A 13,364-nucleotide genomic window follows, 5' to 3' on the forward strand; every position below is an offset into this window, starting at 1 on the left:
TTTCTCATATTTTCCAAAAGACCGTTTTCACTTTGTTCAACTTTTCTTTCCATGTTTTTTAGGTTTTGAAAAATAATTTTAAGTAGATTTAACTAACTTGCAAATAAATTCAAATTCGTAACGATTTTAATTTGTAATTTATTTTTATTTTTTTGTAACGATTACTAATAATTAACTTGGACAATATAAATAAATGAACAACTTACAACAAATAATTAATAACGTTAATTATGTTTAAACTATAACGATAATAACAATTTTCGCCATTGAAAGTGCATTGTATGTTATCTCACTTTTTGACCGTTTCATCCCTCTATCCATAATAAATGAGATAACCCATAATGCACCTTCAACAACGATTTGCAAAAATATATTTAATATTATTATCTAATATACACTAGATACTCTTTTTCTTTGAGGGAACTCTAGCTTTTCTCAGAATACAAACTCTTCGAATGATAACTAGCAGGACTATCCCTAATATACACAAGGGCAAAGCTAAGATAAGCCCGTAAACCACATACACGTCCAACGATCGACGCTGATACCAATTTAAGTGAGAAATCATAGGTCTCAAAGATGTGACATCATCATTTCGTAAAACAAATTCCGTCCAATACACCGCCGTTTCTAATGGGCTTTGAGGTCGGTCCCGGAAAATCTGCGCTTTCACCGCCATGTTCTTTTGATACCTGTATCGATAAGCATCAAACTTTATCGCTTTTTCCCAACTAATAGCATAATTTGTGTGTATGTACATACGTTTTATTCCACAATATTTTTTGTAAGGCTTCATCCATCACTTGAAAAGTCAGCTCTTGAATTTCTATTCTGAATCCGACTTGCTGTGCTTCAATTCGATAAGCATTGTAGTCCTGGTCTTGAAAAATAATCCAGAAATAAATTAAGCTTAATAAGTTAAGTTTCCAATAATACCGGAAATATACCTGCAAACAGAGGCATCACAATCATTGGCAATCCATAAAACGTCGCTTCCTGAATTGAATTCAAACCACCATGAGTCACAAAAGTTTTGAGGTTGGGATGCCCTAATAAAAATACATAATTTTGAAAAAATGGCACTCCGTACAGTAAAAATTGTTAGTATTATAATTAACTTACTTAAAAGTTCCCTTTGTGGCAGCCAAACATCAGAGAGTAAATTGTCCAACCCATTTTCATATCCATTTGGATAGGGTCCATTCCATTTTAAAATGAATCGTACATTTTTGTGCTTTTTGATCACTTGGAAAAAAATGTTGCCATAATATGGATCAACTTTCTGCAAATTCACGGTCGAACCGAACGAAATTAAGACCACGCCTGCTGACCCGGCACCGTCCATGAATTTTAAATATTTCTGGAAACAAATTATTATAAGAATCATAAACAGAAATAATAATCCTTTGTATTTCCAACCTCAGGGATGGGCTTTTCCGGCAGATAAGCATTCATCCCTCCAACCTGCACCACGCAAGGGGGCAATGAATAAGCAAAGTCGAAGGAATGATGTGAATTGACCATGACCAGGCTAACATTTTGCTCCAGTTCACGGAAAGCTGGAATCTTGTGGGGATGAAATGCTTGTTTTATAATTCGGTCAAATTCTGGGTACATGACGGTGTATCTATTCTACATCAAAAATATATAATTTCATAATTTACGTGTATTTCATACATAATTAAAATTTATGCGCTAATTGCTCACCCAGTACACGTAAGCTGGCCACATTGTATTTTTCATCCTATCGAAGAATGACATGGGAATATTTTCGTACTTCATAATGACATCAGGAATCCAAGCATGGTCGGCTTGATACCCAAAAACGTCGTAAAACCTGAGGCGATAATTAATTAAACTTTTTTAAAAATATAGTCAACGAATATAAGTGAATTTCAAATGTGTCCTACTCACCACGACAGAGGAACACTTGCATCAAATAAAATTGTTTTTGCACCATAACGATGCGCAAAAATGTAACCGCATTCTCCAAAAATGATGTTGATTATGACCAAGTCGAAGGTTTCGTTGTGGAGCAGCTTTTGAAGAATTGGGTCGTTTTCCGACCGTAGAATCACATGTTCACAAATGTCGGCGGAGAGTTTGCTGTAATTCGTCAAAATATTTTGACCTTGTCCTCGCTCCCTCTGCTGAAAGCGGTCAACGTCGTACGACTGGTTCATCAACTTGCTGAGGGTGGGGGACGCAAGATCAGAAATATTTGGATGGTTTGAAGGCGATTTTGCATGTGCGGATATGAAAATTACGTTGTGACCGCGTTCCGCCAAAGCTGTTGTCCTAATTCAAACAGATAATATTGAATTACTAAAATTTTAAATTACCAATTTGTAAATAAGACACTAATTTTGGTTAAAACTTACCACGGCCAAACGCTGTGTTTATGACTGTAACTTCCTCCCCCAAAGAAAAATAGTATTTTCTCTCCTCGTATAATTGTGTATGAGCTAAAAGTTAGAATCATCGTCACAATGGTTATGGCGTTAAAAATTTGTCGCATTGTATTTTTTTCGCTTGTACACTTGGAACTTTACTGAATGGTTAAAAATCTGTTTTATAAGAGATTTAACTTATTTACTAGTGTAAAATAATAAAATTGTGAGATTCAACGAACTCAATATCAATCAAAATAGGCTAATATCCACAAGTGGACACATTTATGTACTTTTATGTAAAGTTTTGTGATTTGTAAATCTTGTCCCATTGAACTCAAGTTCTGTTGATAACCAAATGATCATAATTTATGTAAGAAAACCCAAATCAGTCCAGTAAATGGTAATTCGATGCTTGGGAAGGAAAGCCAACAAATCGCAAGATCAGCGCTTGATGTTCATCATAAAAGCCAAGATCACATCTTTCTACGAGTCGGATTTTGGGTTAGTTGTTGGTTGTTTGGTCTCCGGTAGATTTTTAATTTTCTAACTAATTTTATTCTTGTATGAGCACTATTTTGTTTATTTGAAACAATGACTATTGTATTTTTGTTAGTAGATTTTTTACATTTATATTTTATCCTCTTGATTTTTATCACTATACAAATGTGTCGAGCACAAGGAACCATTTCTTCGGGAGAAATTCAACTGAAATTGGTTCATTTGGTGAGTTATGACATAATAATTAATCAACATTTACCAGGAAATTTATGCACCTTGTCCTTGTTAATCACTAATCAGATTTGGAGGCACGGAGACCGCAACCCAGAAAAGACATATCCCACCGACCCCTATAAAGACCCTTCCTTCTGGGTAAATTGTACTTCAAGCATTTTTAATCATGAGACAATTTATGATTAACCACGATTTTTCTTCTAGCCGGATGGTTTTGGTGAACTTACTCGAGTAAGCCATCTTAATTATTAATAAATCATCCATTAATTTCAGAAATATTTAAAGTCTTAAGCTACAGTTTTTTTTAAATTGATGATTTAGACTGGAATGAAGCAACATCACGAGCTGGGAAAATATTTCCGAAATCGCTACATAACTTCTGGCTTTCTCCAGCCACGCTTTGACCCGAAAGAAGTATTTGTGGAATCCTCCAGCCTGAATAGGACGATTCAAAGTGCGTTCTCCAATTTACGGGGGTTCTTTAATGAGAGTGAACTTATCACGGATGCTGATAACAATTATGTCGCTGCCGGATATCGACAGAACGCTACTTCTTCCTCTATTCCAGTGAACCTTCTTCCCATGAACGAGGACAATGTAAATAATGCAATTCAATCAAAACTTTGTAATTGAATATTACTGATATTCCTAAAATATTTCTCTAATTTGTAAATAGAAACTTCTCCAAGTCAGAGCACCCTGTCCCAAGTGGGAGCAACTGCATAAAGACTTACCACAAAATTCGGTCGAAGTTAGAGAATTGTTAATCGAACATGGATGGCTTTTAAACTACGTGTCTAACCATAGTGGTCAAGTTATCAGCAATTTTATCCAATTGAGCCAGTTTAACAACATCCTTTACATTCAGGTAAAAACAAATACATAATAAATAGCTAATTTTAAATAGCCATTCTAATAAATTTAAATTAATTGCAGACCCTGAAAAACTATACTATTCCTGAATGGACAAGGAAGATATTTCCGGGAGGAGCTATGCAGAAATTGTCCAACTTTGCATTCAAAATGGCAACATATACCGAAGAGATGAAAAGGCTCCGAGGTGGTCCATTAGTCAAAGTGAGGTTATCATGATTACAAATATCTGCACAAATTAATCTACTGACTTACATAATAAACGCAGGAAATAATTCGCCACATGGATCACCGCGTTCGACGCAAGCCTGGCACTAAACATCGCAAGTTATACGCTTATTCCGCCCATGACCTGACGCTCACCGCGGTTCTGGACACGTTGGGAGTTTACGACGTCCACCAGCCCAGTTATGCGAGTGCATTAATGATCGAGCTCAACATGAACGTTACGTCGGGGAATTATTTTGTTGATGTAATTTTATTACATGGTCACATTGTTCGATGCCACTAAATCTGTAATAACTATTGATTTGCCATCCATGCTTTTCAGGTTTTATATCGAAACGACACTTCTCGGGATCCTTACGTACTTCAGCCCCTTGGATGCCCACAAGCTTCATGTGACCTCAAAATTTTTATCCGGAAGTTTCAACGATTCCTTCCCAAAAATTGGCATGAAGAGTGCAAATTGAGCCGAAAGTAAAAGAGTGACCTCTAGTCATGACCTAAAAAGGCCTAAAAAATAATATGCATAAATATTAATTATAAATATGACAGTTAACTTAATATTGAAAATTGAAAATTATTTACAACAGTACAAACTTTTTAACCAACCATTTGACATGAAACTTATCAAAATAAATAAAATGACTTATATATCATACATAATTTACAAATTTATTTGATTCACATTGTGCCAATTTATTATTGCTCAGTTAAATTTTGATAGTCTCATCATCATCATAACAGTAAAATAATACCAAAGGTGGAAAATGTCGGTCGTTGTAAAAATATAATATCATTCTTCTAATTCCTCTTTAAAATTAGTCTTTAAAGGAGATTTACAAGACGAATTGATGACCAGCATGACCCAAGAAATGGTGTCCGGTGGAGATGACGTTGGTGTGTGCGACGATTGGTTGGTTGACCGAGTAGTGGACTGGAGTCTGGACGGCGACTGGGGTGTGGACAGCCACATCATGAACGACCTTTCGGACCGTGACCTCTGGTTGAACTTGGGTGATTTGTGGAATAATTTGGGTATGGGTTCGGACTGGGGCCAAGACATTTTCCTTGGTCACAAGTGGTCCAAAATCACCAGCTTGAGGTGCTCGAACCAAAGCGGGGGCGGCAGCGACGACATGTTGTTGAACGGCAACGGCTGCTGGAGCTGCTGCGACTGGGACGGCGGCACGGGCTTCGATAATTTCAGCGTCAGCGACGACAGCAGCTGGAGCTGGGGCGGCGGCGACTGGAGCTGGAGCGGCGGCGACGACTTGCTGTTGAACGGCGACTGGTGCAGCGACAACGTGTTGTTGGACGGAAACGGCTTGAAGGGCTGGAGCAGCAAAGTGTGGGATGGCTGGTTTGATGATGTGAGATGAATATCCGGTGACGACGGGTTTCGTCTCGTAGTGGATGGTCTTGGTGACTAAAAAGATAAACGGACATTGTTAGTTAAACCATGATTTACGAGGTCAATTGGGGGTCATACTTGGAACGGAAACTTGAGCAACGGCTGGAGCCACGGCGTGGTGAGTGACCGCGACGGCTGGGGCAACAGCGACGGCTGGAGCGGCGTGGGCGACGGCTACTGCTGGGGCAGCGACCAAACCTGTACCCAAGGGGGCAGTGGAGGCTGGAAATTGGTGGTGCACGGCTCCAGGAGCGGCCAAAGCGACCGCGGCGAAGAGAGGCAATAAGGCCTAATTGTGAAATTTTATTAGAATATTATTTTTAAAAACTGTAAATGTCAAGGTCATAAAATATTTTTTTGCTCACCAATGGACTCATTTTTGAAGAGATTTGCGTTTTATTCTTGCAAAATGCAGAAGCAACTAGCAAATGAAATGTGATGGGTGGGTACCGTGGTCAATCGCTTTTATACGCTGAGTCCCCCTATATCTAAATAAAAGCACACATTTTATCATCCATTTCCAGCATGGCAGTCAAATATCAAGTACTTACGTGCACAGTAAATAGGTAAGTACTTTTGCCATAGATGGTCTATTTGCATAAATGTAACGCAAAGTTAAAGAATTCATCCAGCCAAGTAATAATTCAGACAAGGAAGCTTCGTAATTCCAATAGACGCTCGTGGTCGTGGTCCAACATGCTCTCATCAATAAGTCATTTGTCATGCATTCGCCAATATCAATTGGTTGGCATTCTGCGAAAGAAAGGAGTCAATATAAGATTTGTCAATGCATTGTTGGACAGTGAAGTTGTGTGTCATGTTAGTCAACAATCAGTAACAAAGACAATAAGGGGTGATGTTACTATGAACGTACGTACATACATACATTGTAGAGGAGACCATCAAACACTGTAGACTATCAATTTATCTGCATTAAAATAAATACATATTACCGTTGGATGATGGCTGAAATAAAAATCATCTTCAATCCTTATCATATCATAATCGAATAACAACGTGAATAGCTAATTATTGAAGACATACTTTTCCGTGTACGTACTTAAAATAGTTAAAGATCTCATCCTCAGCCAATAATACAAAAAAGACGATGTACTTAACTACAAAAATATAGTACATTCGTGCTATCTATCATTTAATGGATTTTTAAAAAAAGCTTCCAGACTTGTGTGAGCTATAAAAGAAATAAATTTTCTGCAAATTTTGAGACTGAAAATTGAGGAGCAAAATTCTGTGCTTTTTAGTCCGACTAAAAGAAGATGGGTAGGTGACTAGATTGTATCGCTATAAATTGTGGTTTGGCATGGCATTCCGTAACTACAACATTTACGTGTTGCATGGTGGGTGTGGTACGTATGCGAAAAAGAGCTAAAGATTTGGCAAGGTCGACTTCCCAACTTGCCTAATTCGCATGCATGAATTCATGATACGAGTCTCTGTGATTTGATACCTGCCTTTATTCGCATTCATGTTTATATGTTTATGAGACAACACAGCGTGTTGGGAGACTAAATCTTTTGTGTTGATCAGAGAGACAAACTCGCCAATTGAACATTTTTGCATGCTAGGAAAATACGTTGTTGACGACTTTGCTTTTATACCAACTATTTGGGTTTCTTTAAATACCTTCTGAAAAGTCGTTTTCATTTGAACTTTTTACGTTTAAATTTTTTTATTTATTTTATTTTTATCCACCACAGGAGTTATTTAAAGAGATTGTAAAAGTGTCTAAAATTTAGTGCAAGTCATGCCTAGCATTAAATTGCAAAAAAAAATGTCCGGCTTCATTGAACTTTTATCAATTTATAGCCCATTTGAAACCCCATTAAAAATTGGAAAAATAGTTTGAAAATTGAGATTTTTGTGATGCCAATATTTTTGCAAAGCCACATATTAGGCGTGGTCTGAAGTCTGAAAAGGTTAGTAACTGAGTATGTACCTTCTCATCGTCGCATATATATTACATAATAACATTCTTAAACACGTAAAGATGCGCAAAAAATGAGGTATGCAATTTAATTTGCATACTGGATGCTCCAGAATCCTACTACTCTTCAGACTCTTCTTGTGTATTTCTTCCAACGATTTTATTTTACGGACCTGGAAGATCCGCTTTCCCAACGAGCACACCCCACACATGCTGCCATCATGAGTAAAATGTCGCCAATTAATTGTCCAGACTTTGGTAAAAATCTTGGAACCAAACCAATCCGTTTATGCAACAGATAGATATGTACTTAAAGCACTACTTAAAAAGGATTGTGGCCATGCATGGTCCCATCTGGACAACAAAACCCCCATGAAAAACACGAGAACATGTTCATGCCTTATTTTAATCACTGTTTGTTGGTTGTCAGCAAATTAATGCTCAGAAAACAACAAAAAACTGGAATGTATTGATGATGATCAATCACGATTTACGACTGGGATTTGACCCTGACCACAAGTCCATCTTTACTGCAGAAGAAGAGCCCCGCATGGCTCTTAGAAGATGACCATGAGTGGCCTTGGTAGGTATTCGTGTTAAGTTTTGACTAACAAACCCTATGTAATTTCATTCCTTTGTCAAATTTTTATTGAAGAAGAGACAACCAGCTAAGATACGATTGCATCATGCAAATCCATCCCAATTTGGTAACCACATTATTGCTGCTGGCAGTGGCTATTCTTCATGTGTAATTATACACGTAAGACAGAAGAAGAGATCCGATTAAAGGTTCCTTCTCAGTTGAATAATAACTTTGTTGGTTAGGTGGTCCTCGTCCTGCTAAATAATGGACCAAACCAAACTCCAAACTTCTCCAGAAGATTCTCTTCCAGGGATAAATGAACATCTTCGTTCAACACACAACGGCCTCATGTAACAAGCAGTGTGGCGATAATAAGGCAAAAAATAGCTAAACCTCTACTATCCAGTTTTGAGCCTAACTTAATTATATATATCCTCGCTGCCTGTTATTACCAGTATTTATGAAGAAGATGTCCGGGGATCATCGAAAACGCGCAGCCCTGCCCATCAAGAATGAACCACGCCAAGCCGTTTCAACACCGGGATGATGATGATGATGATACCAATGCTTTAATTATCCGCTCTAGTTGTACACCGATTATTACATCAGAGAAAAATTTAGTATAAAACCCACACTTTTCCCTGGAGAAGACACTCTCTCCATCGTTTTCAACCAGGTCACACACGTCGCAAATCATCACCCAAACTCGTCAACATGCAATCCGTAAGTCAGCCGAGTAATAATAATTTCCCAGAAATGTTATTAAGAAATCATGCTTTCGAAAATTTTTATAGGCCGTCGTTTTCGTCGCCCTTTTGGCCGCTGCTAGCGCCAACACCATCTTCACCCACGTTCCAGCTCATGACTCCACCGTCATCAAGTCTGACCGAGTCGGGGGAAACTTTGCTTACTCTGTTGCTGAAAACAAGGCTGTAGGAGTCGTCACTCCCGTCGTTTCTCACGTCACTTCCCCCATCGCCACGACCTACACGGTCCAACAACCTTCCACCGTTTCCGTCGTTGCTCCACAACAGACCGTTGCTGCCTGGCCAACGACCTACAGTGCGGCTTGGCCCCACGCTTCGTGGTCCAACGTGGCCACTGTGGACGCCTCCTCTCCAATCGTCTACTCTGCCAAGACCAACGTTGCTGGAGTCGAGACCGAAAAGCAAATCAACCAAGTTCACCACACCGCCCAACCTGCTACCGTTTGGTCGTCTGCCGTCCAACAACCCGCAACCTGGGCTACCGTTCAACAACCAGCCACTTGGGCTGTTCAACAGCCAGCCTCTACCTGGGTTCAACAGACTGGAAACTCCATCGTTTCCTCTGCTTCTCCAGTCGCCACCACTTATGCCGTCCACTCCCCAACTGCTTCCAATGTCGTTGTTTCTTCCGGAACTCCAGTTGCCACCACGGCCAACTGGAACGGACACTGGAACACTGTTCAACAACCAGCAGCCACTTGGGCTTCGACCGTTCAGGTTCAACAACCATCCAACTCTATCGTTTCCTCTTCTCCAGTTGCGTCCACCTATGTTGCCGGAGCTTCTCCATGGGGCTACGGTTTGGGACAACCCTGGACTTGGAACGCCAACACGGTCGTCGTCTAAGAAATTTTAAAAATATGCCTGCCGTTTGTTTAATACTGTTTCCAAATGATCTGTTGATTGGTTTAATAAAGTCAAAATTAATGCTACACGTATTTGTTTAAGGTTTGAGAAATTTAATTGCTCAAAAAACAAACGATAGCATATGTAGTAATTACCAACACAATTATAATAGTACTAAACTACTTGTACCACTTTGTTTTCTTTCCTCCTCCACCTGAAGCTTTTTCCATGTTGGACTTGTGTTTCGCAAGGAGCTGTTCAGACTTGTCGGATCTGTCAATTTTCTGTTTGGGTTTAATTTGGGGTTCTCTATTTCTTCTTTCTTGCAATTTTTTCTTAAGACTTCTGCTATCCTTGAGGCTTTTGCGGCTGATTTTCCCAACAGGTCCTTTGGCTTTCATCACTGGTAATTTGGAAATGCCACGTTTGCCTGTGAGACCAGTATATTGGCGTTGTTGGTTGTCATTTCCTGCAACAGGTTTTACTCCTTGTTGTTGTTTAGGATTCGGTTTATTTTTGGGTTTCGAAACAATCGTTGGTTTTGGAGCAGGAGAATCGGATGCGTTCTCTTCAGGTTGTTGTTGGCTTATGGATTTGGGGGGTTTCGATTTCTTTTTTGGTTTCGAAACAATCGCTGATTTTGGAGCAGGAGAATCGGTGGCGTTGTTATCAGATTGTTGTTGGGTTGTGGATTTGGGAGTTTTCGGTTTCTTTTTGGGAGCCATTTTGTTATTTTCGACACTTTTTTGCATCCTCTTTTCCTTGGCTTGTAAAGCTTTTCTATTTTCAAGGGAAAATTCAACAATTGGTCTCTGCAAGAAGATTAATAGGAACTTATTTAGAATACATATACATATATGGTGAGACCGTGAGACGTTGTAATTGTGGATTGTTTTGCCTGAGCTGGAGAAAATACTTCAGGATTATTGTTGATCGCCCGAAGTGCTGCGAGAGCATGTTCATGCTCTTTAAATGTAACGAAACCAAATCCCTTGGACTTGCCTTTTCCACCCAACTGAATATCCTTCATGTCTCTCATAATTCTGGCCTAATAAATAACAGAAACAAGTTATTCCTTATTTTTCACTACTAAAAAATATCATCGTCATTTTTTATTAATGCAAGTACCTCTGTGATCCTGGCTTCAGCAGAAGAAAACTTTTTGAAAAGTCTTCGCAAGGCCTTATCGGTTAGCTTTACGGGAAGATTATGAACGCATAGTCTTGTGGGCGATGCAAAAATGCTAAGGTTTTTCAGCATCTGTTTCTTGGTCGAATTTAAAGCAGCTCGTTTATTCATGTCCATGATTGACACTCCTTCTGCGGCACTGCTTTGTGGTCGAATAACTGCAAACAGACAAAACTTTACTTGCAAAATTTGTATGCAAATTGCAGGAAATTGCATTTAAACTTACATCCTTCTCGAACCAAATAAAGATTTCTGTTATCCTGCTTGATTTTTTCTTCCTTCTTGTCACCGGCTGGATTATTAGACGTCAACCGTTCCTTTGGCAAAGCGACGGCAATTGTAAAATTTCTATTGCTTAGCTTAAACTTTGTAGATTCAATATTGAAATCGGTAAGACATTTATTGGCATCGGCCAAATTCTGAAACAGGCACAGGAATTAAACTTCAGTAAGTATGGTATATAAATAAAATAACCATTAATTATCAATTGCTTACTTTAAATTTAACAAATCCAGTCCCTTTGGGATGCTCAGTAAGATGGTCTTTGCATAAAAGAGAATAGTGAAGTTGTCCATACGCTTCAAAAAATGATTTAAGATCATCTTCAGTTACACCAAAGTCCAAATTTCTTAAAAACAAAGTTTTCCCTTCCTCAACATCATTTGATTTTCTTGGAATTTTCTTTATCTTTGGCTTAACTTCCTCTTCTTCTTCACTATCAACGAAATCTTCTTCTTGATCCTCTTCATCACTCTCTTCTTTAATTTTCCTTTTCCTGTTTGTTCTATTATCGTCACCGTCCTCAACCTTAATATCCATAGGCATTGAAGTGTACGGATTTATAAACTTCACATCGTCATCGTCATCATTAATTACTGTGGAACTTTCGTCATCAAGTGGTTCTTGCTTAATTTTGACATCTTCACTGTCGTCGTCACTTTCAACTTTAACAACTTCTGTGGTGCTTTCCGCACCTTCTCCCGGATTCCCATCTTTATCTTGGAAGTCCTTCTTTGGTAGGGCCCAATCAATAGCAATTGGTCTTCCTGCGAATATATAGCACGATTTTTTAAGTCAAGGTTTTGCCATTAAATAAATAAATTAATTAATACGAAATAATAAACTAGATAAATAGTCTGTGAATGTGAACGTACCCAAGAATGGTTTCAAATTGAGGTCCCGAACTGCTTTGGAAGCTTGTGCCACCGTATCAAACTGGACAAATGCACACCCCACAAGTTTACCGTCAGGTTTCTTCAGAATATTGATATCTTTAATATCTCCACATACTCCAAAGTACTCTTTCATCTTTTCATCCGTGACCTATTGATTCAAACCAACCACATTTACGTTAATTTGAGATCAGAGAGCAAATAAAACATTTTTAATACGACATAAAACCTTGAATGAAAGATTCCTGACGATAAGTCGAGACTTTTTGTTGATGGGTTTAGGTCTGGGACCTTTTGGTGGTTTAGGTCTTTCCAGCGTCACTCCGCGGACGGGTATCAAATTGGGATTTTTAATTTTTGCAGTTTCATCATCTTCTTCTGCATTGTCATCGAACCGTTTCCGTTTATTTCTGCCCTCTTTTGCTTGGCCTCCTTCAATGTCATCTGCAGTCGTTGTTGAATCCGGAATAAATTTAGGTCGCACTTGTTCGCTCCTTGTTTTTGCGAATTTGATATGAACTTTACTTCCTCCAATTTTATGGGATCCTAACGTCTCCAACGCCTTGAGTGCATCTTCTGCCAGCGCAAACGTGACATAGCAGAGCAAAGTGGTACTCGACTGATCCCCAGGCCGCTTCTTTTTGTCTACAAATATCACAATTATTTTCAAAATAATTAGTCTTATAGTTTTGCATTCACCATGTCGCTTCATATTTTTAAGATTTAAGATTATAATCTAAAAAATATTTTTTAATTATAAATTATAAATTATAAATTATAAATTATAAATTATAAATTATAAAATTTATAATCTACAAAACTAAAAAAACTAAAATATGATGATGGTTCAGTATATTAAATTAAAATCAACAATCTACCGTCTCTGGGGTACTGGATGTAGCATCTCTTCAGGGGGCCGACCTCTCCAAAAATTTCTTCAATTTCGCGTTTGTGGGTAGTTCTTGGAATATTTCCGATCAAAAGAGTCCGAGGTTTTTCATCTTCGTTCATATTTGTCGGTTCTCCTACAACAGTCATACTAATAAATAACTACGATGGAAGAATGTCGTCAAAAAACTACAAACTAATGAACTATTTAAATTTAATTCGAAAAATATTGAATTCAAAATGAAAACTGAAAAGTGAACTGCTGGCTGCACGTAAATATTCTTTGACCACGCGAGAAACACATTCCGGTTTGAATGGTGCTCAATTTGCTCAACTAACCC

The 13,364-nt window shown here is 38.4% G+C and overlaps 5 protein-coding genes across 5 annotated transcripts; 2 read left to right on the plus strand and 3 right to left on the minus strand.

Annotated features, from left to right (window-relative positions):
- Positions 1 to 124: 124 nt before the first annotated feature.
- On the minus strand, positions 125 to 2,701 carry LOC110853974 (UDP-glucuronosyltransferase). The gene is made up of 8 exons (XM_022102353.2): positions 2,382 to 2,701; positions 1,915 to 2,298; positions 1,708 to 1,837; positions 1,420 to 1,632; positions 1,123 to 1,360; positions 948 to 1,049; positions 763 to 880; positions 125 to 692 (listed from the first exon to the last, which is right to left on the minus strand). The coding sequence occupies exons 1-8, from the start codon at positions 2,516 to 2,518 to the stop codon at positions 398 to 400; spliced, it is 1,617 nt and encodes a 538-aa protein (XP_021958045.1). The 5' UTR covers positions 2,519 to 2,701; the 3' UTR covers positions 125 to 397.
- Positions 2,702 to 2,841: 140 nt separating this feature from the next.
- LOC110853996 (lysosomal acid phosphatase) lies at positions 2,842 to 4,831 on the plus strand. The gene is made up of 8 exons (XM_022102382.2): positions 2,842 to 3,116; positions 3,192 to 3,263; positions 3,330 to 3,356; positions 3,447 to 3,722; positions 3,802 to 3,993; positions 4,062 to 4,202; positions 4,267 to 4,470; positions 4,549 to 4,831. Exons 1-8 carry the CDS (start codon positions 2,985 to 2,987, stop codon positions 4,699 to 4,701), a joined length of 1,197 nt encoding a protein of 398 aa, XP_021958074.1. The 5' UTR covers positions 2,842 to 2,984; the 3' UTR covers positions 4,702 to 4,831.
- Positions 4,832 to 4,874: 43 nt separating this feature from the next.
- LOC110853997 (cuticle protein 16.5) lies at positions 4,875 to 6,122 on the minus strand. The gene is made up of 3 exons (XM_022102384.2): positions 6,000 to 6,122; positions 5,713 to 5,923; positions 4,875 to 5,649 (listed from the first exon to the last, which is right to left on the minus strand). The coding sequence occupies exons 1-3, from the start codon at positions 6,009 to 6,011 to the stop codon at positions 5,060 to 5,062; spliced, it is 813 nt and encodes a 270-aa protein (XP_021958076.1). The 5' UTR covers positions 6,012 to 6,122; the 3' UTR covers positions 4,875 to 5,059.
- A 2,603-nt stretch (positions 6,123 to 8,725) lies between these two features.
- LOC110853848 lies at positions 8,726 to 9,861 on the plus strand. The gene is made up of 2 exons (XM_022102195.2): positions 8,726 to 8,885; positions 8,957 to 9,861. Exons 1-2 carry the CDS (start codon positions 8,877 to 8,879, stop codon positions 9,773 to 9,775), a joined length of 828 nt encoding a protein of 275 aa, XP_021957887.1. The 5' UTR covers positions 8,726 to 8,876; the 3' UTR covers positions 9,776 to 9,861.
- Positions 9,862 to 9,867: 6 nt separating this feature from the next.
- LOC110853847 (RNA-binding protein 28) lies at positions 9,868 to 13,326 on the minus strand. Its single transcript, XM_022102194.2, has 8 exons — positions 13,014 to 13,326; positions 12,365 to 12,780; positions 12,118 to 12,286; positions 11,459 to 12,009; positions 11,190 to 11,382; positions 10,904 to 11,121; positions 10,674 to 10,823; positions 9,868 to 10,587 (listed from the first exon to the last, which is right to left on the minus strand). The coding sequence occupies exons 1-8, from the start codon at positions 13,171 to 13,173 to the stop codon at positions 9,955 to 9,957; spliced, it is 2,490 nt and encodes an 829-aa protein (XP_021957886.1). The 5' UTR covers positions 13,174 to 13,326; the 3' UTR covers positions 9,868 to 9,954.
- Between the last annotated feature and the right edge of the window lie 38 nt (positions 13,327 to 13,364).

The sequence above is a fragment of the Folsomia candida genome, unplaced genomic scaffold (genome assembly GCF_002217175.1).
Source record: "Folsomia candida strain VU population unplaced genomic scaffold, ASM221717v1 Fcan01_Sc009, whole genome shotgun sequence".
Lineage (NCBI taxonomy): Eukaryota > Metazoa > Arthropoda > Collembola > Entomobryomorpha > Isotomidae > Folsomia > Folsomia candida.